Below are 24,699 nucleotides of genomic sequence, written 5' to 3'. Positions count from 1 at the left end.
AGCCATAGGATTGCGTCCTAAATGAATGAATGAATGAAATGAAATGAAAATGACCAAATTTAGAAGTGTGCAGCAGCACGACTGTGGTCAGGTAAACTGCCCCCAGACACCCCCAAAGTTGCCCACCTCTGATGTAGGTTCAGTTAGATGTAGTCTGTTTTCATTAAAATATGGTACTCAGATCATGACTAACTTATGTCACAACAAATTCAAATGATCTGGTCGGGATACACCCAGATAGTTTTACCATAAAAAATCACCATACAATAAAATCTTCTGTGTTTAGGGAAAAGACCCTCCTAGGCACAAGGTGAGTATCTGTAGAAGTCCTACTGTTGTACTAGCTTGGCTTGATACTTCAAATGCAGTTCAGAGTTTAAACATTCACGATTCCAGTTACCTTCTTATGAGTTCAGGAAAGGGTTCATAATAAAGACCAGCAAATGCACTTCACAAATCTTTGGAAGTACAAAACTGAACTATGAGGACCAGAGCCTTTACTAAGTAAACAAATACACTTTCTCACAATCTTTTATTCTGGGTGACTTCAGCCAAGGATATGGCTCACTGCCCTACATCAAATACATACTTTGCAGCCACCGTCTTGATTGCACCTGACATTTGCTGCATCCCAGTTGTTTGCTAAGGAATGAATGACTTTGCTTACCATTGCAGGTTTTTTCCTAGCCATCCTCCTCAAGGTCAGCACTGCATTCATTTGGATTCTCTCTGGCAGAGCGTTAGCAGCCTGCGAAAATCCTGGCAGGAACTTCTTGATGTAGTTGATGCTGGCTGGTTCTCCTGCGTTGCCAATGGCTTTCAGAGCCAACACAGCGTCTTCCTCTTGGCTTCTATTGGCTGCCATGGCGAGATCATGAAGAGGCTGAAAACACAGCAGGTGCCCAATGTTATCAAATGCTGATCTTTCCTAGGGAGCCAATTATATTTCCATGAGCTGAACACCACATCAGGAATATTCAAAATGGCGGCCCCTACCACAACAAGACAGTAGCCACCACGGTGGCTTCTCATTACATGCGAACCAAGTCACTGTGAGGATTGCAGCTAAGTTCAGAGGGAACAGGGATGGGTAGCCTGCCTGATAGGCGGGAGCAAGGGGGCATGTGTCCACCTGACAGAGGCAGTGCAGGGAATGTTGGGGGCCAGAATATACAGAGGCTGGGCGGCAGGCACTGGCAGAGTGCTAGGGGCAGGCCATGCCAGGTAAGGGGAACAACGGAGAGATGTGTAATATCTGTCCCCTGTTCCAGGCCTGTCCAGAGCCAAAGGATGGCTGGGGGAGGCGTGACTCCACCTTCTGGCCTTTGTCTGCTGCTCTGCAATGCCAGGTCTGTTACCCAGAAAACATCTGTCATCCATGACATGATCTGGAATGAGGGTGCAGACCTGGCATGTATTATGGAGACCTGTCTGGCTGAGGCCACTGCTGCTCCAACTCTTGCGGCCATGTGCCCAGCCGGATTCTCATACACACAGCAGCTGAGGGCTAGGGATCGGGGAGGGGGAGTGGCTGTTATCTACCAGGTGTCCTTGGTCTTCACCAGACCCCCTCTCCGGGAGACTAGGGATGTACAAAAGTCACTTACCTGAACCCGAAAGTTGATTCGCGGTGGGGGGGAGGCGCCCCGTCCCTCCCCCCCAAAATTCTGGCCAGGGGGGAGGCACCCCGTCCCTCCTGCCGCGAATCCTGTCCTGCCGGGACGCAAATGGCAGCGGCCATAGCCGCCGCCATTTGTGTCCCTGCAGTCAGCCGTGATAGGCTACTTAAATGTTTACGTAGCCTATCACAGCTGAGTGAAAAAAAAAAACCGCACATACGCAAATGGCAGCACCCATGGGCGCCGCCATTTGCGTTCCTTATTTTGGCACGTGTAGTCTACGTAAACATTTACGTAGACTACGGCAAAAATAAGGGGAACGGTATTATTAGCGTATAAAATAAGGGGAACGGCAGGACAGGATTCGCAGCAGGTGGGACAGGGCGCCTCCCCCCCCAGCCAGAATTTTCGGGGGGAGGGACGGAGCTATTTGCATTCCCCTTATTTTTGCCGTAGCCTACGTAAATGTTTATGTAGACTACACGTGCCAAAATAAGGAATGCAAATGGCGCCCATGGGCGCCGCCATTTGCATACACGCGGGTTGTTGTTGTTTTTTCACTCAGCCATGATAGGCTATGTAAACATTTACGTAGCCTATCACGGTGTTTTTTAAAAATCTAGCCATGATAGGCTACGTAAATCTTTACGTAGCCTATCACGTTTTTGTTTTTTTTTTTACTTGGAAATGGCGGCGGCGGCGGCAGCCGGTCGGAAGACCGGCCGCCACTGCCACCGCTGCCGAACCGCCGCTGAACTGCTGCTGGAGCCGCCACCGCCAGGGACATTCGCACAAGGTAAGTCCCGTCCCGGGGGGGGCGGGGGGGCAGACCGTTTCTCCACCAATTTCAGGGGGCCGAATGCGCTGGCATTCGGCCTCCCCGAGATTCGTGGAGAAATTCTCTGACATCCCTGCGGGAGACCAAGGTTGCTGAGTGCATATATTGGAGGCTGGGCCCGAAGGGCAGTCTGGGGATTCTCTAGTGTACTGCCCAGCCTGCTGCATGACTGACTCCCCGGCCAAGGTGCTTGAGGTGGTCTCTGATGTGCATGTGCAGTCCCCTAACTTATTGGTGTTGGGGGACTTCAATGTACATTCAGAGGCCATCCTCACAGGGGCACCTCAGGACTTCATGGAGACCATGGCTTCCCGGGAGCTGCACCCTATTTCAACTGGGCCCACCCATGTAGCCAGTCATGCACTAGACCTTGTGTTTGTTTCTGGAGAAGCGGGGAGTGATCTGGAAGTTGGGGGTATATCCACTCCTCCCCTTGTCATGGTCAGATCACTATCTGGTGACGTTGGACTTCTCAGTTCCACAACCCCTCTGCAGGGGTGGGGGACCCATTAAAATGGTCCTCCCTAGGCATCTTATGGATCCGAATGGATTCCTGAACATGCTTGGGGATACTCTGGAGCACGCCAACGGCCACTCGGTTGAGACCCTGGTGGGTGGCTGGAATGCTGCAATCACTGGGGCATTAGATCGGGTGGCTCCAAAACACCCTCTCCCCCTGAACAGGGTTCAAACTGCACCATGGTTCAATCCGTGGTTACGAGTTCTGAAACAGGAGGTGAGACAGCTAGAGCACTGGTGGCGGAAGTCTCACTCTGAAAACCATCAGACATGGGCTAGAGCTGTGTCTTCAGCCTATCATGTGGTGGTGAAGGCAGTAAAAAAAGGAATATTATGCTGCCTCTATCACATCCGCAGAGTGCTGTTCCAAGTGGTCTGCAGCCTGGTCGGTCAAGTTGCTCCAGAACCGCTGGAGCATTCTAAGGCCTCCTGTGAGGCCTTGGCAAGGCACTTTGTGGATAAAATTGATTGGATCAGGAGTGTTATTCCGTGCGCCATGGATACAGTTAGCGAGTGAGAGGCGGTCTGTGGCAAACCGGTTTTGTGGGATCAGTTCCAGCTTCTTCCTTCTGATGAAGTGGACAAGGTGCTTTCATCTGTAAAGCTGACCACCTGCTTACTTGATCCTTGCCATCTTGGCTCATTATGAGCTGCAGAGAGAGGCTGGGTGAGGGCATCAGGGTGGTGGTGAATGCCTCCCTTGAGGAGGGAGTGATGCCACCAGCGCTCAAGGAGGCAGTGATAAGACCACTCTTAAAAAAGCTTTCCTTGGATCCCCAAGTCTTGAAAAACTTTTGCCCAGTTTCGAATCTGCCATTTTGGGGCAAGGTAATTGAGCGGGTGGTGGCAATGCAGTTGAAGGCACACTTGGAAGAACCTGATTATCTAGATCCATTTCAATTGGGCTTCAGGCCTGGGCATGGGACAGAAACGGCCTTGGTCGCCTTGGTAGATGATATGAGGAGGGCTTTGGATAGGGGTGAATAGTCCTTCCTTGTTCTCCTCGACCTCTCAGCGGCTTTTGATACCATTGACCATGGTATCCTCCTGGATCGCCGGGAGGGGTTGGGCATTGGAGACACCGTATTACAGTGGTTCCGGTCCTTCCTTTCCAGCAGGTACCAGAGGATAGCACTGGGAGGGGAGGGGAGGTTTCGGACCCGTGGCCGCTCATTTGTGGGTGCTACAGGGTTCCATCCTCTCCCCGATGCTATTTAACATTGATGTGAAGCCACTGGGGGCTATCATCAGGAGGTTTGGGGTGCGGTGTCATCAATATATGGATGACACACAGCTCTACCTCTCATTCAAATCTTCACCAAGGTTGGCCATAGAATCCCTGTCCAAATGTCTGGAGACAATGAGTGGCTGGATGGGGAGGAATAAGCTGAAGCTGAACCCTGACAAGACTGAGGTACTTTTGGTGGGAGACAAGAGGAGGTTGGGAGATGTTGACCTGGTGTTGAATGGGGTACGGCTACCCTTGAAAGACCAGGTCCGCATCCTGGGGGTCATTTTAGACTCCCAGATGTCCATGGAGGCTCAGGTGTCAGCTGTGAGCTGGACAGCGCTGCACCAACTCCATCTGATACGGCGGTTGCGCCCCTACTTTCCTGACCATCTGTTCCCATTGGTAGCACATGCCTTGGTCTCCTCTCATCTAGACTACTGTGATGTGCTCTACGTGGGGTTACCCTTGAAGACAGTTTGGAAGCTGCAGCTAGTACAGAACACGGCGGCTCGCCTGATTAAAGGCAGCCGCCGGCGAGATCACATCACTCCAGTGCTGAAGGAGTTGCACAATGGCTACCAGTTGTTCTCTGGGCCAAATTCAAGGTGTCGGTTTTGACCTTTAAAACCCTATATGGTTCCAGCCCAGCCTATCTCAAGGAGCGCCTCCAGCAACACCAGACAGGCTGCTTAACAAGATCAGCCTCAGATGGCCTTCTCTCTGTCCCATCAGCCAGGACAGCTAGGCTGGTGAGGACGAGGGAGAGGGCCTTCTCTGTGGTGGCCCCAACTCTGTGGAACTCCCTCCCTAGGGAACTCCACCATGCCCCCTCTTTAATGAGCTTCCGCCACGCATTACAAACGTGGTTGTTCAGGCAGGCATTTGGGGTGGGTTAGGGTATTTTAGAAAATGTTTTTATTGTAGAATGTTATTGTTTTAAACTGTTGTATTATTGTACATCACCCAGAGTGGCCAGGTGACCGGCCAGATGGGCGATTTAGAAATTTAATACATACATACATACATACAACAGAAAATTCAGGGGGGAGGGGTGACAGATGATGTCAGTGTGCCTGCTAATAAAAAGAAAGTGCTGGTGCGATATTCCTGTGAACCCTGGCTCCACTACACCACTGACTGCCAGTCCAGTCAGCTCCAGTACATGGAATGGAGGCAGGGGAGGGACCATCTTGCCCTTTGCCTCAAACAGCAAAAAATCTTGGAGCAGCCCTGAATGAAAGAGAGAAGTGGCAGTTTTGTAAGAGAGTCTGAAGCAGAAAAAGCTGTCCATTGGCTGATGGTGAAGCACCCTGAGATGCAGGGTCTCTCTGGGGATCTGTTGTGAGGTAGTAAATCAGCTCCTTTGAAGGAGTGCCTGTTCTTTCCCTCAATGTATGCTGCTCTTGTATACTTGTAAATAAAGCAAATTTTACAAAGAAACCTCAACTCTCTCCAATATCCTGTCATCCAAAGCAAACTCAGCTTGGTAGTGCTGCCCCTAGAATTTTTCATTGCTTGGGGGAGTGGGGAGCATGCAACAGTACTGACAATCTCCATGAGATCTAGCCAATCAGAACAGATGCTCGTGTGCGTGCGTGCGCACAGAGATAGGTGCACAGGAATTTTCAAAATTGTAGCATATCTTAAATTTTTCGAGATATGTGTAGATCTGTCACTGACTAGAAGCCACACTAACAGCATTAGCCAATGTAATTCCTACAGTGAAAGACCCAAATTCACAGGCATCTTTTTGCACACCTTAGGAAACTTGAACACTGCTTTGTTACCTGCAGAATCCCAATAGGGCAATGTGAAGAGAGAGAACAATGCCTGTTTATCATAGAACCATATGCCAAGTAAGCCAAGTTGCGAAGCACTAAGGATCTCTGGACTCCATGGCTCGTCAACAGATCCTGCAGAAGTCAAAATGAAGTCAATGTAACATAGATATTTGCTAGAATTGTTGATTGGTTTCTTTAAAAATATTTACAACCCACCTTTCCCAGTACTCAAGGACGGTTGCAAAAAGAATTAGATTACTAAAACCTGTAGAAAACTACAGTTTGAAACCAAAAATTATAAGAGCACACAATAAAGAGTCTTCAGCCCTCCATACAACCTATTCTCTCCTCTCCTCCTATATAGAAGCCTTCATAAGCAGGTGGGCATTGTACAACAAATTAAAACTCAACTACTTGTCTCAGGTCATATTTGTTTTTGTGTCAAAAGCTCTCTGTGTTTTCAGCCATTTTTGACATCCAAAGCAAACATAGTTGTATTGCTTCAATGATGTCCATCACAGCGCCATTAAACATCTGCTTGTCCTTACTGATGTTGGGCTCATTTGCCTAGACTGCTATTTATTTTGATTGGCTGTGGTGCACCATGGACCCCATTTAAAGAAAAAAATAATGTCGGTCACCACAACCTATTGCATTGAATGGCAGTGTGGGCAAGAAAGGACAAGGAGGGCAAAAGGGCAGAAAATGATGTTGTGAAGAAATGATAGCCATGGGAATGAAAGGGTGCCACACACATTGGAACAAGGCAATTATTTTCAGTAATTTGTTCTATTATTATTATTATTATTAAATAAATTTATATCCCGCTTACCATATTTTAAAATATATATCTAAGGGCATAATCTTATGGGAATTCCCATCAGCCTCCAAATTCGGAGGCTGACAGGAATCCTATGCAGAGTGGGAGCAGTGCAGAGGGGATCTTAGCCTCCCTGCTGTTCCCGCTCTGCATTTTCGCGTTTTTGTCCATCTAGCTGGGACATTGCGGAGCGGGAGAGAAGGAGGCTGGGGCGGCCAGAGGATACATTATAAGCCGCCCACCCCAGTCTCCTCCCTTCTCCACCCATAGAACCACCTCCTTTTCCTTCCCTCCAAGTTTGCCTTTGCGACCTCAGAGAGGCAGCTGGTGCAGTTCTCTCCATGCCGGTTGTGCGGGAGAGGGGAGCTCGGACTTCTGGGTCTGGGGTCAGAGTGGTGTGTCCAACCTCGGATACAGGAACCCAAAGTATCCTATGACCCCCCAGACTCTGTCTAGGGGGCACAGGATTGCTCTCCACAGGGTTCGATTGAATGGACTGATTTTGAGGCAAATATAGACATTAGGGGTTATTCAGCACAGACCTAGTTATGAACCCACCTCACTGTAAGAAAAGAGAAGTGAGAAGAGCAGATATTCTGAGGTATTTGGATTGCAATTAAATTATTTCATTCCAAATCTGAGATATAGGATTACTCAAAATGTTCATGGGTCCAAAAAGTTCTACACTGCCTTTTTAGTACAGAGATGGCAGAAAGTGTAATTTATTTTTCACTTTTTACCAATTGTGTGCTATTCAGTTTAAAACAACAAATTTATACTCTTATTATACACTTTTCCACTGAAGAAAGAAAAAGAATTTTTAAAAGGGTAGCAAAGGCTGCTCTTAGAGAAGTTGGTACCATCAGTAAACAATATACTCACTGCTGCTGCTTTTAAGGTGAGGTGATCAGTTCTCGTTAAATGGAAAGCCAAAGTGAGAGTTACAGCTGACTCCAAGAGGCTGAGGTCCTCGTTGTGAATTCTTTGCTTCAGGAATGCAAACGTGCTGGTGGTTCCTGCTGCGGCGATTGCACTCAATAGCAAATACCTGGGGAGAGGGATGACTGTCCCTTATCTTTTCTCTGAATAGTAGGGTCAGCATCTGTCACGGCTACCCTGGGGGATTCCTTGTCAGAGGAAGATCTAGAGCCCTTGCAGCCTCATATCCCATATATGAGAGCCAGCATGGTGTAGTGGCAAGAGCGTTGGACTGGGAGCCGGAGATCTGGGTTCTAGTCCCCACTCGGCCATGGAAGCTCACTGGGTGACTTTGGGCCAGTCACAGACTCTCAGCCCAACCCACCTCACAGGGTTGTTGTTGCGAGGATAAAATGGAGAGGCAGATTATGTACGCCACCTTGGGTTCCTTAAGGAGGAAAATAGGTGGGATATAAATGTAATAATGCATAATAATAATAATATCCCTGAGAAATAGGCTGCTTCAGAGGACCCCAGGGTCTGGGGCCCTCAGGGGAGGTGGCTTCAGATGTGGCCCCTCTAGAGGTAGACAGTTCTGCTTCTGAGGCGAACACCAGCGCCTGAAAGATACAGGCAGGGCCAGCTCTACCATTAGGTTGAGCGAGGCAGTCACCTCAGGCAGCAGATGCTGGGAGACCGCCATGTAACCTGCCCTGCACCCCCTAAACTAGCCTGATGACTTCAGTGCGGTGAAGGATGTTGCCCCATTGTCAGTGTTGAAGAAAGATTAAACCAGCAGTCCAGTCAGCTTTTGTCCATGGAATAGAAGGGGGTGCCACCTTGTCCTTCGTCTCAGGCAGCAAAATGTCTTGAGCCCGTCCTGGATACAGGGTAGGACAATGACTAGGAAACAGAGTGCCACTTGCAGGAGAAGACTCCTCAGGAGTAAAGGCCTCCTTGTGAGCAAGGCCTTCCTCAGGAGTCAGACTTCTGCCAGAATGCCTATAATGACCTGCAGCTGAGCCTTGGGTGGACCTCTGGGACCTCAGGCTTATAAGCCTCAGTCAGACAGCAAAAATAGCTGCAACAATGTCTGTGTATCAGTTCTGGACCCTCCTTGCATTCTTCCCTAACAGTCTAACTCTTGCTAGCCCAGATTCCCAGCTTTCAAATAAAAAGGAAGAAGTCTTTAGGACTTGTATAACCCTAGAGATGAGGCAAAACGTTCAGGCATATTCCAGTTGTTTTGTGATAAATGGACAATTGTTTTGTCCAATCATTTGTGAGAAATAAGCCTGCTACCACCTTTCTGTGCGCTTAGCCAATGTGTGAAGTGCACAGCTATAATCAACATTTGGCCATAGGGATACGTTTAGAGTGAAGACTTGTCTGCAGAAGGGGCTCCCTGGTTCATTTGGAATTCCCATTTTTTAAAATCTACCCACATGGAATAGTGATTACTGCCCATAGAAAACAATTGAGAAATTCAGGATTTTAGTGTAGCTGTGACTGAGCAGTAACATATCCAGCTCCAAACAATGGGCACCAGGAATGACAGAAGTTCATGCTTTTCATGACTGGGGTTGGATTCGATGGCCTTGTAGGCCCCTTCCAACCCTACTACTCTATGATTCTATGATTCATAGCTCAGGTCTTAATTCATGCACACACACAAAATGCTTCTTTTTACTGCATTGGTAACCATTAAGAAAAGGCACTGCCGATGTAAATAAAGTCTGCCATTATACCCTTATTGTGGGTAGGGGATGGGACCCTGTGGCTGACTATGGGTTACGTCAGCACTGCAAAGTAGTCCATGGTTGTTGTACCCTACTGCTGAGAAGGACAGTACTACTGTAGGACATCAGTGCAGTGTAGTCCAAATTTGCTATTCAAGGTGCAATCCTATGCATGTTTAGACAGAAAAAAGTCTACAACTCCCAGCATGCCCAACCAAGCATGGAGTTGTAGGCCTATTATTATTATTATTATTATTATTATTATTATTATTATTAACTTTTCTATACTGCCCCATAGCCGAAGCTCTCTGGGCGGTTTACATAAGTTTTCTGTCTAAACATGCATAGGATTGTGCCCTTATTCTGCTAGTGACTACCTTAGTCTGCTAGTGAGGTGCAATGTTATGCGTGTTTAGACAGCATGGTTGGCTGGGGCATGCTGGAAGTTGTAGGCCTTTTTTCTGTCTAAATACTAGCTTAGTCTCCTAGTGAGTTGGTGGGTTTTTTAGGGAAATGCAGTGGGTGGGGTAGAATTATTTCATGAAAGGAAGGATACTTCCCTAAATGTCCTTCATTAAATGCTTTCTGCATTTAATTTCCTTCTGACTTCAGTGTTTACAATTCACTGCCGCCACCGCCATCTATACTGTGTATAAACCTGAAAGTCCACATAATACTCCATGCATCTGATGGAGTGGACTGTAATCCACAAAAGCTTATGCCAGTGTTAGTCTTTAAAATACCACAAGACTCTGTTGTTTTTTGCTGTTAATAATGTTTCTTTGAGTTGCTGTTCCTGCAGATGATGGAGGCATATGGGTGGGGCACATGAGAAGCAGGAGGATGCTTTTCAAATGTTGAATGTTTAACGTGAATGATAAGAGTTTGTATCAGTCTTCAGGCTCTCTCCCCAGGATCTCTGTAAGATAAATTTCCAAGTGGGGTACTGGATGCATCTAGTCTCTACTGCACATGCAGGTAAATGAGTGCAGGCAGTAATGCAATGCACAGATGGCCATTTTACATTACTAGAGTGGCTTATCATGAACACCTTGTAAGATGGTTATGGTTTTCTAGCATATAATGATTTATTTTATTTTATTGTAGCTACATTTTGCCTTTCCTCCAGGAACTAAATATCTCCCCAGTGAGGTAGGGGGAGATACCTCACAACAATCCTGTGAGGTAGGTTAAGCTGAGAGGTAGTGAGTGGCCCAAATCATCCAGTGAGAAATGAGAGGCATTTGCTGGTCCTCCTCAGGCAGCAAAATGTCTTGGGCCAGCATTGGCTGTATATTCGACTGTCCTGTTTGGCTGTTGTATCTGAGTGAGTCAGTAAGTCAGTCTGTGTGTGTGTGAGAGAGAGAGAGTGAGAGTGAGTGAGAGAGAGAGAGCGCTAATACTTTGATGTGTGTTGATGTTTTCTGTGTCTGTGTGCTGTAAATGGGGAAGCTTGTGTTTGTATTTGAGTTCTCTACCATGGAAGAGATATTAGTATTTTGCTTCCAGCAAAGCATGGAAGATGATTTCCACTAAAATATGCGGTGGAGAATGTTTTTGCATTATCCTCCCAGAGAACATTAGTTACTGGGTGAATTAGAAATGTAAAAATAAATGAATGAATGAATTAAAATTGATGACTCAGCATATATGTGTGTGTGTGTGTGTGTGTGTGTGCATAAATGCTGTGTGTGAGTTCAGTATTGGGGGCAGAGTAGTGGGCCCAGTACAGATGGCTAGCCCCAGGGCCCATCGTGGCCATGACTGCCTTGTAACCCTGCTATTCAAACTTACCCAGCCTTGGCCCTGCCCGAAGCAGGACAGCAGCATCACCTGGCATCCTTGAACAGCTGCCAGGGCCCAGCATTCCAGCAGGGTCTCCCACTGATGCCAGCCCTGGGCCCCTCTTTCCCAGTACTCTGATGAATGATAGGCCGCTTGCAGCCACCATTTAAATTGTCGACATTGTCCCCGAGCACCCTGGACGTAGTGTCACTGTGGGGCATTGTGGAAAATTAAAATGGCAATCCCCACTGCTTGCTGCTGAGAAGTTCCACTGGGGCTTATGGTGTGTGTGTGTGTGGGGGGGGGGATATGGACCTAGAAGAGGGCCTACCAGAAGGCTCTGTGCTGAGGGCCTACTCAGACCTGATGCTGGTTCTGCCTGCTAAAAACCTGGGTTGAAAGTAACAGCAGCAATTACCTGCATTGCTGCCTGTCTGCAAATTGCTTCAAAACAGTTTCGAGGGTTTCATGAGTCGCTGCTCGAGAAAGCTCAACAAGTGCTAAGAACTTGGCTGGAGTTTCAGCATGGACTTGTAGCTGGTTCTGTTGAATTAACTGCTCTAATGTTTCCACAATCTATAAGGTAAACAAACCGTGAAAGGAACACGTGATATTCTCTCTTTTGAGTATTTTTGGATTAATTTGCTGGCCTTTCATTAGTTTTTTGTTGTGAAACATCTTACCCCCGACTCAGGGCTGCTAATATTTATTAGATGCAAGGCCATCTGGGGCAGGTTTTCTGGAAACTGGTAATGAAGATTCCTATGGTTTTGTAGCGGGATCCCTGGTATACTTTCTTCGTTGCTTGTAGTTTCAATCAAAGTCAGTTTTTGTCTAAATGAAATTTTAAAAAAGAAAAGAAGTGTATATATTTAAATTGAGAAAGAAAGGTCGAGACTGGGGATGCTAGCAGTCATAAGGCATTGTGCAGCGGTTCCTTTTCTGTATTAAGGAAAGACAGAAGAAAAGATAAGAAAACGTTGGAAGGTCACAAGTAAAAGACAACGATGTCTGGACCACCATCAACTCGGTCAACTTCTGTGAATGAAGCAGGGCAATGGCACCATCAAAGCCTCTCTGGATGTATCCTTATAGACTGTATGGAAAGAAAATGCATTCATTTAATGACAGAAACCTATGGTCAAATAGCGTCGTGTAAGGCCCAGAGTATTTGGTCTGTTTAGGCCCAGAATATTTGGTCTGTCCTTCTAGCTAGCTATGCTAGCTGGGGCATGCTGGGAATTGTAGGACTTTTTCCGTCTAAACTTGCGTAGGATTGTGCCCTTAGAGATCCACAACCTTTAGACTGGTCCAACATTGCACTGAGTCACCATTATAAATCTTTGTAAAAGGAGTTCTCTTGTTTCAAGAGAAAAACAAACAACTCAGTGACCTGTTGTGACTTTAATGTGTTCATCACTTAATGACCACAGCATGTTTTGATAGCTTCATATGTGAGGGACCCATCACAGGTCAATGGGTGAGTTTGCATGACATGACAACCCACCCTGCTGAATAAGCCACACAGTGTGGGTTGTCATCAGAACAACCCATGGTGAGCCTGACAGTTGACAGGTTGGGGAAAGGGGGTCTAGATCACCCCCTTAACAAGGTGATCTCCAGGGTTTTAAATATTTCCCTGACCCTTGGGGGTGCCCTGCTTCACATCCCCACTTGCCCGAGTCCTCAGCATGTCTTTTTCACATAGATCTGCAAGCTACCTCCTTTTTCGATCCCATTCACACTAACCATGGCTACGTTTGACAGCTGTCAAAGGATCTGTCAAAGGTTGCCCAGTTAGTGTGAACGGGAGCAAAAAGGAGGTGGCGTGTAGATCTCTGTGAAAAAGAGTCTCTGTGAAAATAGAGGGTCAGGACAATACTTAAAATTTTGGGTATTACCCTACTAAGGGGTTGATCTAGACCCCTTTTCCCTGCCTGTCAACTGTAAAAGGCTTTTAAATCAGCCTATATACAGTCTTGTCTTGTCGGTTACCTTGAAAGTTTGGCAGCTGAAACATACAAGGTAGCAGAGAAGGCAAGCCTATATATTTTTGACAGTCGGAGTTGCACTACTGCGCAACTCTGAAAAAAACTCTGTCTGTATGTCTATCTATAATTGGGACATTTGCACACATTCCTGGAGCCAGAAAAAAAAGTATTCAGCCCCATTTTGCACAAATGTCAGCCCACAAAAATAATTTTAAAAAGGAGTTAGTGAACAAGTGACAATGTAGGGATGGATGAGCCCATCTCTATCTGGGACCGGGGAGCTTGGCGAACTGCCCCCCACAGCTTGCACAACCCGGGCCTGCTCATTGAGCTTCCTTGCTCACCCTGCTTGCCGTTGAGCTGCCCCTCTCCCTTGTGCCAGCTGTCAAGGGCCAGCGCAGGGAAGGAGGGCCTCAGCAGCCACCCCCAGCCTCTCGCCCTGGCCTTCCCTGGAGGAGGCCAGGGCGAGAGCGGTGGGGTGCCACCATCACCCTTCTTCCTTGCGCCAGCTGTCAAAGGTCAGCGTAGGAAAAAGGGTCTGGGCGGCCAGTCCCCAGTCTCTCTCCCTGGCCTCCAGCAGATGGGGTGGGGGGAGAAGATGATAGGTGCCTCCTCTTGCCCTCTGCCCCCACTTGCTACAGCGGCGGCAGCAAGGGACAAGCTGGTCATTTTCTGTAAGGCCAGGAAAACTTAGAGAAAACGACCAGCCTCTCCCGCGCCACTGCCACTGTAGCAAGGATGGGGGAAGGAGGAGAGGCTCTGCCTTCTTCCCCTCTCCTTGCTGAGGAATTGGGCACCCGAGCTCTTGCCCAGCTCAGCACGCTGCGAGTTGGGCAAGAGCTCAGGTCTGCAAGCTGGTGTCTGGGGGGCCAAACTGGCAACTTCTTGCCGGGCTTCAAGCCCCAACCGGACACTCACACCATCCCTACGACAACCCCTACAAAGCACCACTTGGGCACCGTTGGAGTGGCTGTCACTCAGTTATGGGCGAAATCGCTTGGCAAGAATGGCAGGGGTTTCTGCTGTTCTTGCCAAGTAGCTCACTTGCCAATACCTGCAACCCACAATGGGTTGGCAGTGCCAGGTTCAGATGGCACACCAATCCATCATGGGTTGTTAGGGTGGCTTGTTGCCCACAAACAAGCCAAAATGTGGGAATTGGTCTGGGTTCACATGACATCACAATCCACCATGGCTTGTCACCCAGTTAATGCTTTTGTATGGTTCATATATTCAGCTGTCAGACAACAAACACAGAGTAATGAAGTAATGATCAAATCAAGCAATGTGTACATACATGTGTGAACCAGCCCATAGTTCTGGTCACAGATCTCACTTGCTCTAATCATACCGATCAGACATACCTTGCATCCATAACGGCAGTACCACCAAGTTCATTGAATGGGGTTATCTCATACACCTGGTGGGACTCAGCATGTATGATCAGGGCTCCAGTATCTGTATATTTCAGTTTGTGGTTGAGTGCCACAGTCCTTCTTATGTTTCTGATGTTCTAAAGAGCACAAATAAATGTGTTCTGAAAAGAGCCATAGCCACCACAAGATTATTTATTTCTGTTTAGGGATGTGCGCTGGAAAAGGCCACTCCATTCATTTTGTTTTCTGTTTGTTATAGTCTTGCCTGTTTAATCTCTCTCTTATTTCAATTTTTTCTCTGTTTTCTTTCTATGCCAGTTACAATGGAGGCCCATCCTGTCTTCCAGCTCCTCCAACTTTAGAGTTTTCCATCCAAATTACATCAAATATTCAGGTGCTGTACTACTCCACTAAGGCATCAGACCTGCTGTGGTTCCAGACAGATTGAATAAAGGATCCCTATTTTATACACAATTAAAAAAGAGGTGATATCTTCTAAGCTCTCCATTGCTTCATGCTTCAGATTGATTTTATCACTTTCAGAGAACTTCCAAGTTTCCTCTCTCTACAGAATGTTCCTTGCCTTTGCTAAGTTTACCAAGCAAAGCAATGTCTCCTGTGAGCTTCAAGAATCCCTCCTATGAGAAAGAAATGGGAGAAACAAAAAAGGATTTTCACTCAGTTTCTCCCATTTGCTTCTCTACTTTAATTTGTATCTCATAGAAGTTAATTAGAAACCAATGGCATGCATTCGTTTAATTTTTTTATTCATTTGAGAAGCCAATCCACACTCCTAGTATTTTTTTATCAGCCTTCCCCAACCAGGTACCCTCCAGATGTGCTGGACTACAACTTCCAGCATCCCCAACCAACACCATCCTGGCTGGGATGATCGAGCTGTAGCCCAGTCTAGAGGGCACCAGGTTCAGGAAGGCTGATTTATATGATATGGATACACTGCCTTTCAGTCAAGATTGGCTTCAAAATCAGACTGGCTCCTTTAGTGTCATGCCATCTCCATTGATATCAACTTGCTTTCATTTGAAATCCATTGGAAGCAAATCCAGTTGCAAATATGTACATTAAGTGTTAAGTTTGTTAATTAGATAGAGCCATTAAGGCTCCTCACCAGTGGGCATGTAGGACAAGGCCGGATGTAGGCCATTCCAATGTTTTTCACAACTTCATATGTGCAGTTGTTGAGGTCTTTGGTTTGTAAAATGTTGACTCGGTCATTCTGCCTGTCCTCCTGGATTATGTACCTGGTGAGGCATGTTCCTCCAATTCCAGCCTGCAAAGAACAACAGAACACAATGCAGTCACAGAATGTAAGGTCTGGAGGACCAGAAAGTCACATTCAAGCCTACAGCAAGGCTGTATCCTCCACATTTCAGCCTCCTCCATCCCCTATTAAGTCACATAACTCAGGCCATGTTTTGCTACATGGAGAAATCAGGGATGAATCAGAGCCAATAACTCCAAAAGAGTTGAGTGAGCGAAGTCATATGTTTCAAGGGAATGAAGTCATTTTTGAAACAGATTTCCTTCTCAAAATGGGCAGAGGTAAGCATGGACGACAGAGGCCAATATATATTTCGACAAGAAGGAAGGAAAGTTCTTTCCCTAATTTTTGATACTGTCCTTCATGTATGAGAGATGGGAGTGACTGAAAGACTCATATTGTTTCCAATCTACAGAAAGTTAGTCATGCATAAAATACCTTTGAAATCAATGGAACTTAAGCACAATTAACTTTTTCTGGATTGAGACCACTTTCTTTGGATTGGGAACACTGTGCCAAAGGGTAGATTTGTACAAGAGGCCTACAATAGATTTTTCTTGAGCTAAAGCTCACTAGGCTGCCTTTGTTTTCATCTTCAAAGTCTGAAAATCCATGGGTCACCACATTTGGATTTTGGAAGAAATTCTTTCCTTGGATAGATGGCCTAGTTTTGTTTGTTTGTTACTTGCCCAGGTTTCATTTTCTCAATGAATAATAAATGCTATACTAAATGGAAAGCATTCCCATGTAGTAAACATTGTGAAAGCCAGGAGTAGCTCATCTTATGTGATAATCACACACGTGTATATTTTACTGTTTGTCTGCAGGCTGGAAAGCTGAGATTGCTTATGGCTTCCCAAAGAAATACATATGCATGTGAACATCTCACCTGACAATCTTCACAGACATTTTGCACTATTTGGATAAGGAAATGCCTGTGCAGTGTAAGCCTATACATGTCAACTCAGAAGTAAGCTGAATTGACTTCAGTGGGACTTACACCCAGGTAAGTATATATAGGATTGTGGCCGTAATGTAGCAAATGTATGTAATAGCTCAGCCTTCTTGAACCTGGTGCCTTCCACATGAGTTGGACTGTAACTCCCAACATCCCCCAGCCAGCCATGCTGGCCGGGGATGCTGGGAGTTGCAGTGCAGCACATGTGGAGGGCATCAGGTTGGGGAAGGCTGGAGTAGCACATGGTCTGTGGCCACTTTCTAGGTCAGTTAGCACAGCAGAGTCTGATAGGGACATTGGTTCAGGACAGTATTGCTTTTGACTATGAAGTTGAGCAAGATGGCCTCTACATCTCTTCCAGCCCAACAGCCCTATAATTCCAAGTTCTATAGTTCAATGAGCTGGTTCAAACATCCATTTTCCTCACTTGATCACAACACCAAACTGACTGTTTGAATGAGTCATCATGAATCAAACATGACAGACAGATTTTTTGTATCACCTCACATCCTTTCAAATGCAATGCTTACAGTGGAGTTAGTTCACATATTTAGTTGTGAGTCATCAATGGAGTAGCACTCATAGTCAACAAAAGGGTGGGAAAAACAGTACTGGGGTACAATCTCAAAAACGATAGAATGATCTCAGTACGAATCCAAGGCAAACCATTCAACATCACAGTAATTCAAGTCTATGCCCCAACCACTGATGCCGAAGAAGCTGATCGGTTCTATGAAGACCTATAACACCTTCTAGAACTAACACCAAAAAAAGATGTCCTCTTCATCATAGGGGATTGGAATGCTAAAGTGGGAAGTCAAGAAATCACCGGGATAACAGGCAAGCATGGCCGTGGTGTACAAAATGAAGCAGGACAAAGGCTAATAGAGTTTTGCCAAGAGAACACGCTGATCATAGCAAACACTCTTTTCCAACAGCACAAGAGGCGACTCTACACATGGACATCACCAGATGGTCAATATCGAAATCAGATTGATTATGTCCTTTGCAGCCAAAGACGGAGAAGCTCTATACAGTCAGTAAAACAAGACCTGGAGCTGACTGTGGCTCAGATCATGAGCTTCTTGTTGCAAAATTTCGGCTTAAATTGAAGAACATAGGGGAAACCACTAAACCATTCAGGTATGACCTAAATCATATCCCTTACAGTGGAGGTGAGGAATAGATTTCAGGGATTAGACCTGATAGACAGAGTGCCTGAGGAACTATGGACGGAGGTCTGTAACATTGTTCAGGAGGCAGCAACTCAATCCATCCCAAAGAAAAAGAAATGCAAGAAAGCCAAGTGGCTGTCTGATGAGGCTTTACAAGTAGCTGAGGAAAGAAGGGAAGCGAAAAGCAAGGGAGACAGGGGAAGATATATCCAACTGAATGCAGAGTTCCAGAGAATCGCAAGGAGAGACAAGAAGGCCTTCTTAAATGAACAATGCCAAGAAATCGAGGAAAACAACAGAATGGGAAAGACTAGAGATCTCTTCAAGAAAATCGGAGATCTCAAGGGAACGTTTAGTACAAAGACGGGCATGATAAAGGACAAAGAAGGCAGGGACCTAACAGAAGCAGATGAGATTAAGGAGAGGTGGAAAGAATACACAGAAGAACTATACAGGAAAGATCTTAATGTCCCTGATAGCCATAATAGTGCGGTCATGGAACTTGAGCCGGACATCCTAGAGAGTGAAGTCGAATGGGCCTTAGGAAGCATTAGTAACAACAAAGCTAGCGGAGCTGACAGTATTCCAGCTGAGCTATTTAAAATCCTAAAAGATGATGCTGTTAAAGTGCTGCACTCAATATGCCAACAAATTTGGAACACTCAACAGTGGCCACAAGACTGGAAAAGGTCAGTTTACATTCCAATTCCAAAGAAGGGCAACGCCAAAGAGTGTTCAAACTACCGTACAATTGCGCTCATTTCACATGCCAGCAAGGTGATGCTCAAAATCCTACAAGCTAGGCTTCAGCAGTATGCGAACCGAGAACTACCGGAAGTACAAGCGGGGTTTCGAAGAGGCAGAGGAACTAGAGATCAAATCGCCAACTTTCGCTGGATCATGGAGAAAGCAAGAGAATTCCAGAAAAACGTCTATTTCTGCTTCATTGACTACACTAAAGCCTTTGATTGTGTGGATCACAACAAACTGTGGCAAATTCTTAAAGAGATGGGGGTACCAGATCACCTTACCTGTCTCCTGAGAAACCTGTACGAGGGTCAAGAAGCAACAGTAAGAACCAGACATGGAACAACCGATTGGTTCCAAATTGGGAAAAGAGTACGACAAGGCTGCATATTGTCGCCCTGCTTATTTAACTTATATGCAGAGTACATCATGAGAAACGCCAGGTTGGATGAATCACAGGTCGGAATTAAGATTTCTGGGAGAATTATCAACAACCTCAGTTACGCAGATGATACCACCCTAATGGCAGAAAGCAAAGAGGATCTAAAGAGCCTCTTGTTGAGGATGAAAGAGGAGAGTGCAAAAGCTGGTTTGAAACTCAACATTAAAAAAACGAAGATCATGGCATCTGGCCGCATCAGTTCCTGGCATATGGAAGGGGAAGAAATGGAAGCAGTGACAGATTTTATTTTCTTGGGCTCCAAGATCACCGCAAACAGTGACTGTAGCCATGAAATTAAAAGACGCTTGCTCCTTGGGAAGAAAGCTATGGCAAACCTAGACAGCATAGTAAGAAGCAGAGACATCACCTTGCTGACAAAGGTCCGTCTAATCAAAGCTATGGTTTTCCCAGTAGTAATGTATGGCTGTGAGAGCTGGACTATAAGGAAGGCTGAGCACCGAAGAATTGATGCTTTCGAACTGTGGTGCTGGAGAAGACTCTTACGAGTCCCCTGGACTGCAAGGAGGTCAAATCAGTCAATCCTAAAGGAAATCAACCCTGAGTGCTCATTGGAAGGACAGATACTGAAGCTGAAGCTCAACTATTTTGGCCACCTAATGCGAAGAGAAAACTCTCTGGAAAAGACCCTGATGCTGGGAAAGACTGAAGGCAAAAGGAGAAGGGGACGGCAGAGGATGAGATGGCTAGATAACATGATGCAATGAATATGGACTTGAGCACGCTCCGGGAGAGAGCGCAGGACAGGAAGGCCTGGCGTGCTATGGTCCATGCAGTCATGAAGAGTTGGACACGACTGAACGACTGAACAACATCAATTGCTGAGTAACCAAATGATGAGAAAGCAATCCATTAGTAGTTCACAGGAGTCAGCCCAAGGGAACACTTTAAGATGGTGCCCCTGTAAATAATCTCATAATTCTAGAACGTAATGGGTCCCCCCCCCAACTCCTATAATGAATCATTTTAGAAAAATCCCAAACCTCTTGTAACTCGTATACACGCTGTGACTCCTTTATGGTTATCTGCAGCAAGTTCAGGATACCCTTTATTATATTAACACACATAACTGAGATGTTTTCAGGGGCATAAATCTTTCTAATATGACCTCTTCTGTATTCAAACTTAAATACTTGGCTAAAACACAGACCAATCTTCTGAGTGATTTTGGGTGCTTTGGTGAATAGATCCCTGGGCTGGATTCCATTGTAGTTTTCCAGTTGTGGAGAAAGCACCTAAAAAAATGGATATATGAAGATTTGGGTTAAATTAGAATATTTCTATGCAGATGATGAACAAGAGTCATATATGGAAAGAGAAAGGATGTACCTCAGTCTGAATATCAGCCAAAACAGAGACCATTTATGAGACTGCATTAACTGCATTAACAGCTCAATCATATGTATGCCAAATAACTGTGGATAAAATTGCAGTCTGAGTAACCTATTCTTTCTTGCATGTTAAATGGGACCAGGAACGGACCCTGAGCAAAGTCCATCATTGAATCTCCTTCAGCTCTGCTCAATTTTACATTGCCTATCAGACCAACAAACAAACATAACTACATTTCTAAATGTAGGATTTTTCTTCATCCCCACCCCACTCCAGGGCCTTCTTATTGCATTTGATTATGTTCCTATTTTGTCCAGTACAGTATCACTTTTTTAAAAACTTTATCTATTTCCAGTACTCATAGGCCACTTTTCTGTCAAACATCCAAGATGGAGTAAAATGTAAAAAAAAATTAAATTAAGCCATATAAACATAAAGCAATAAAACCAGCAGCTGAAATGATGCATAAAACACACACAAATAGCAAATGTACAGTCAGGGCCAGAAATATTGGAACAAGGATGTTTTGGCAGTTGGCCTCTGTACACCACTACATTGAAGTTGAAAGGAAACACACCCAGATGGAAGCAAAGTCAGGACTTTCAGCTGTAATTCAAGGAGTTTGACAAAAGTGGGGCACTAACCCTTCAGGAAGTACAGCCAGTGGCATACACACACACCCATCATTGGGGCTCATAAGTAATGGAACAAACCAACATCGTTTCAAACTTAAGGATTGCCTTTAATACCTGGATGAAAATCCTTTGCAGTCAATGACTGCCTGAAGTCTGGAACCCATGGACATGACCAAAGGCTGAGTTTCCTCCCTCGAGATGCTTTGCCAGGCCTTTACTGCAGCTGCCTTCAGCTGCTGCTTGTTTGTGGGTGTTTCTGCCTTCAGTAGTGTCTTCAGTAAGTGAAAAGCATGCTCTATTGGGTTGAGATCAGGTGACTGACTTGGCCATTGAAGAACATCCCACTTCTTTGCCTTGAGAAACTCTTGGGTAGCTTTTGCTGTATGTTTTGGGTCATTAACCATCTGCAATATGAAGCGGCATCCTATCAGTTTGGCAGCATTCGGCTGAATCTGAGCAGAAAGTATAGCTCTATACACTTCAGAATTCATCCTGCTGTTTTTATCAGCACTCAGGTCATCAATAAACACCAGTGACACAGTTCCATTGGCAGCCATACATGCCCATGCCATAACACTGCCTCCACCATGTTTGACAGATGATGTGGTATGCTTTGGATCATGAGCTGTTCCTTTCCTTCTCCATACTTTTCTCTTCCCATCATTCTGGTACAAGTTAATCTTGGTTTCATCAGTCCAAAGAATCTTATTCCGGAACTGGGCAGGCTTTTTTAGGTGTTTGCTGGCAAAGGCTAATTTGGCCTTTTGGTTCTTGAGCGTCACCAGTGGTTTGCACCTTGTTGTGAAGCCTCTGTATTTACATTCATAAAGCCATCTCTTGACTGCAGATGTTGACAATGACATGCCTACCTCCGCAAGAGCGTATTTGACCTGGCTAGATGTTGTGAAAGGGTTCCTCTTCACCCTGAGCAGCATTCTGCGGTCATCCACTGTAGTAGTCTTCTGTGGTCTTCCAGGCCTTTTGCTGTTGCTGAGCTTGCCAGTTAATTCCTTCTTTTTCAGGATGTTCCAAACTGTTGTGTTGGCCACTCCCACTGTTTTTGCTATCTCTCTGATAGGTTTATTTTGTTTCCTCAGCCTAATGATGGCCTCCTTCACTCACATGGACACCTCTTTGGACCTCATGTTGGGGGTTCCAGTGAACAGCTACCAAATGCAAATGTAACACTCAGAACCACCTCCAGGCCTTTTATCTGCTTGATTGGTCATGGGGTACCCAGGAAACAGGCCGCACCTGGCCATGCAGCTGCTTGTCAGCCATTCCTTCCATTACTTATGAGCCACCAACGATAGGTATGTGTGTATGCCACTGACTGTACTTCCTGAATGGTTAGTGCCCCACTTTTGTCAAACCCCTTGAATTACAGCTGAAAGTCCTGACTTTGTTCCCATCTGGATGTGTTTCCTTTCAAGTTCAATATGGTGGTGTACAGAGGCCAACTGCCAAAACAATGATCCTTGTTCAAATATTTCTGGCCCTGACTGTATAGCTTTCAGGGGTTTTGTAGAATAAATAGGTTTTTTTGCTGATCCCCTGAAATTCAAATGTGAGAGAACCTGAGGAATCTCCTTAGGAAGGACATTTCATAACAGCAGCCCCACTGAAAAGGCCCTGTGTGCCATTTCACTTTCACAAACCCAGTAGTTCCCAAATAGCGTGGAGGCCACATGGCTGATTGAGCATGTACAAGATAAGTTAACAGATTAATACTAGCACAAACATTCCTAATCGAAATGCATGTCTATTCAAACTGAACACATAGGAAAAAAAACAACTGGGCTTGGAGAGGTAGTCCGAGCCTCCATGGACCAAATGGAGAACGTGAGTGGACAGATTAGGCCCATGGGTTGGAGGTTCCCCATCCCTGGTCTAGTACCGTACAGTGATTCTACCTAGGTTATAGGCTAGGAAACTTTTGTGTTCATGTTTATCTATTTGATGCTTTGGGAGTTGTGAACATTTCTAGGCAGGTCCACCCTCCTCCACTGGCTCAGTAGAAGACTCCTGGAAGAACATAAGAAGAGCCCTGCTGGATCAGACCAAGGGTCCATCTAGTCCAGCATTCTGTTCACACAGTGGCCAACCAGATATCCACCGGGAACCCACAAGCAGGACACAAGTGCAACAACACCCTCCAGCCCATGTTTCCCAGCAACTGGTGTACATAGGCATACTGTCTCTTGTGCTGGAGGTAGTATATAGCCACCAAGACTGGTAGCCATTCATAGACTTCTTATTTATTTATTTATTTATTTATTTATTTCATTTCTAAACCGCCCAATAGCCGAAGCTCTCTGGGCGGTTCACAAAAACTAAAACCAAACAACACACAATAAAACAATTTAAAATATATAGAACATTAAAACCACAATATAACAATACAACCACAATAAAACCTAGCATCAGTACAGGAGTTTAAAATACAGATTTAAAACAGCAAAGATAAAAATTTAGAAAGCTAAAATGCCTGGGAAAATAAAAAGGTCTTCACCTGGCGCCAAAAGGAGTACAATGTAGGCGCCAGGCGAACCTCACTAGGGAGCTCATTCCAGAGCCGGGGTGCCACAGCAGAAAAAGCCCTCCTCCTAGTAGCCACCCGCCTCACTTCCTTTGGCAGGGGCTCACGGAGAAGGGCGGCTGATGATGATCTTAAGGTCCGGGCAGGCACATATGGGAGGAGGCGATCCTTCAGGTAACCTGGCCCCAAGCCGTTACGGGCTTTGAATGTTAACACCAGCACTTTGAATCGGGCCCGGAAATGGACTGGCAGCCAGTGCAGCTGGAAAAGTACTGGCGTAATATGAGCTCGCAGGCCAGTCCCTGTTAACAATCTTGCTGCCCTATTTTGGACCAGCTGAAGTTTCCGGACCGTTTTCAAAGGCAGCCCCACGTATAACGCATTGCAGTAATCCAGACAAGAAGTTATCAGAGCATGGATAACTGTAGCTAGGCTATCTCTGTCCAGATAAGGGCGTAGTTGGTATACCAGCCTAAGCTGATAAAAAGTGCTCCGTGCCACTGGGTTCACCTGTGCCTCAAGTGACAGTTCTGGATCCAAGAGCACCCCCAAACTACGAACCTGATCCTTTAGGGGGAGTGCAACCCCCTCCAGAACAGGTTGAATATCACCTAGCCGGGCAGACGAACCACCCACTAACAGTACCTCCGTCTTGTCTGGATTGAGTTTCAGTTTATTAGCCCTCATCCAGTCCATTACCGTGCCCAGTTCAGAACAGCCACTGCCTCACCTGGTTTTGATGAGAAAGAGAGGTAGAGCTGGGTGTCATCCGCATATTGATGGCACCTCAGCCCACACCTCCGGATAACCTCCCCCAGCGGTTTCATGTAGATGTTAAACAGCATGGGGGATAAAATAGAGCCCTGTGGAACCCCATGGCACAATTGCCATGGCACAGAGCAATAATCCCCCAGCACCACCTTCTGGAATCGGCCATCCAAGTAGGAGCGGAAC

At 46.0% G+C, this 24,699-nt stretch overlaps 1 protein-coding gene across 1 annotated transcript in view; it reads right to left on the bottom strand.

The window, feature by feature from the left end:
* The window catches only part of LOC146347989 (vitellogenin-2-like), a 64,674-nt gene that overhangs the window by 34,314 nt on the left and 5,661 nt on the right, over positions 1-24,699 (bottom strand). The window contains exons 3-10 of the mRNA XM_084851635.1: positions 20,223-20,474; positions 15,747-15,908; positions 14,606-14,754; positions 11,934-12,084; positions 11,669-11,826; positions 7,691-7,856; positions 5,995-6,120; positions 668-883 (exon numbers count right to left, since the gene is read on the bottom strand). Of these exons, the coding sequence (XP_084707761.1) occupies positions 668-883; positions 5,995-6,120; positions 7,691-7,856; positions 11,669-11,826; positions 11,934-12,084; positions 14,606-14,754; positions 15,747-15,908; positions 20,223-20,474 (1,380 nt within the window). The remainder of the gene's footprint in view (positions 1-667; positions 884-5,994; positions 6,121-7,690; positions 7,857-11,668; positions 11,827-11,933; positions 12,085-14,605; positions 14,755-15,746; positions 15,909-20,222; positions 20,475-24,699) is intronic.

Source organism: Heloderma suspectum, chromosome 4 (genome assembly GCF_057233095.1).
Source record: "Heloderma suspectum isolate Gila_16-S chromosome 4, 16-S_ref, whole genome shotgun sequence".
Taxonomy (NCBI): Eukaryota; Metazoa; Chordata; class Lepidosauria; order Squamata; family Helodermatidae; genus Heloderma; species Heloderma suspectum.
Note: the sequence above shows the minus strand (reverse complement) of the source record. Positions and strands in the feature narration are given on the sequence as shown.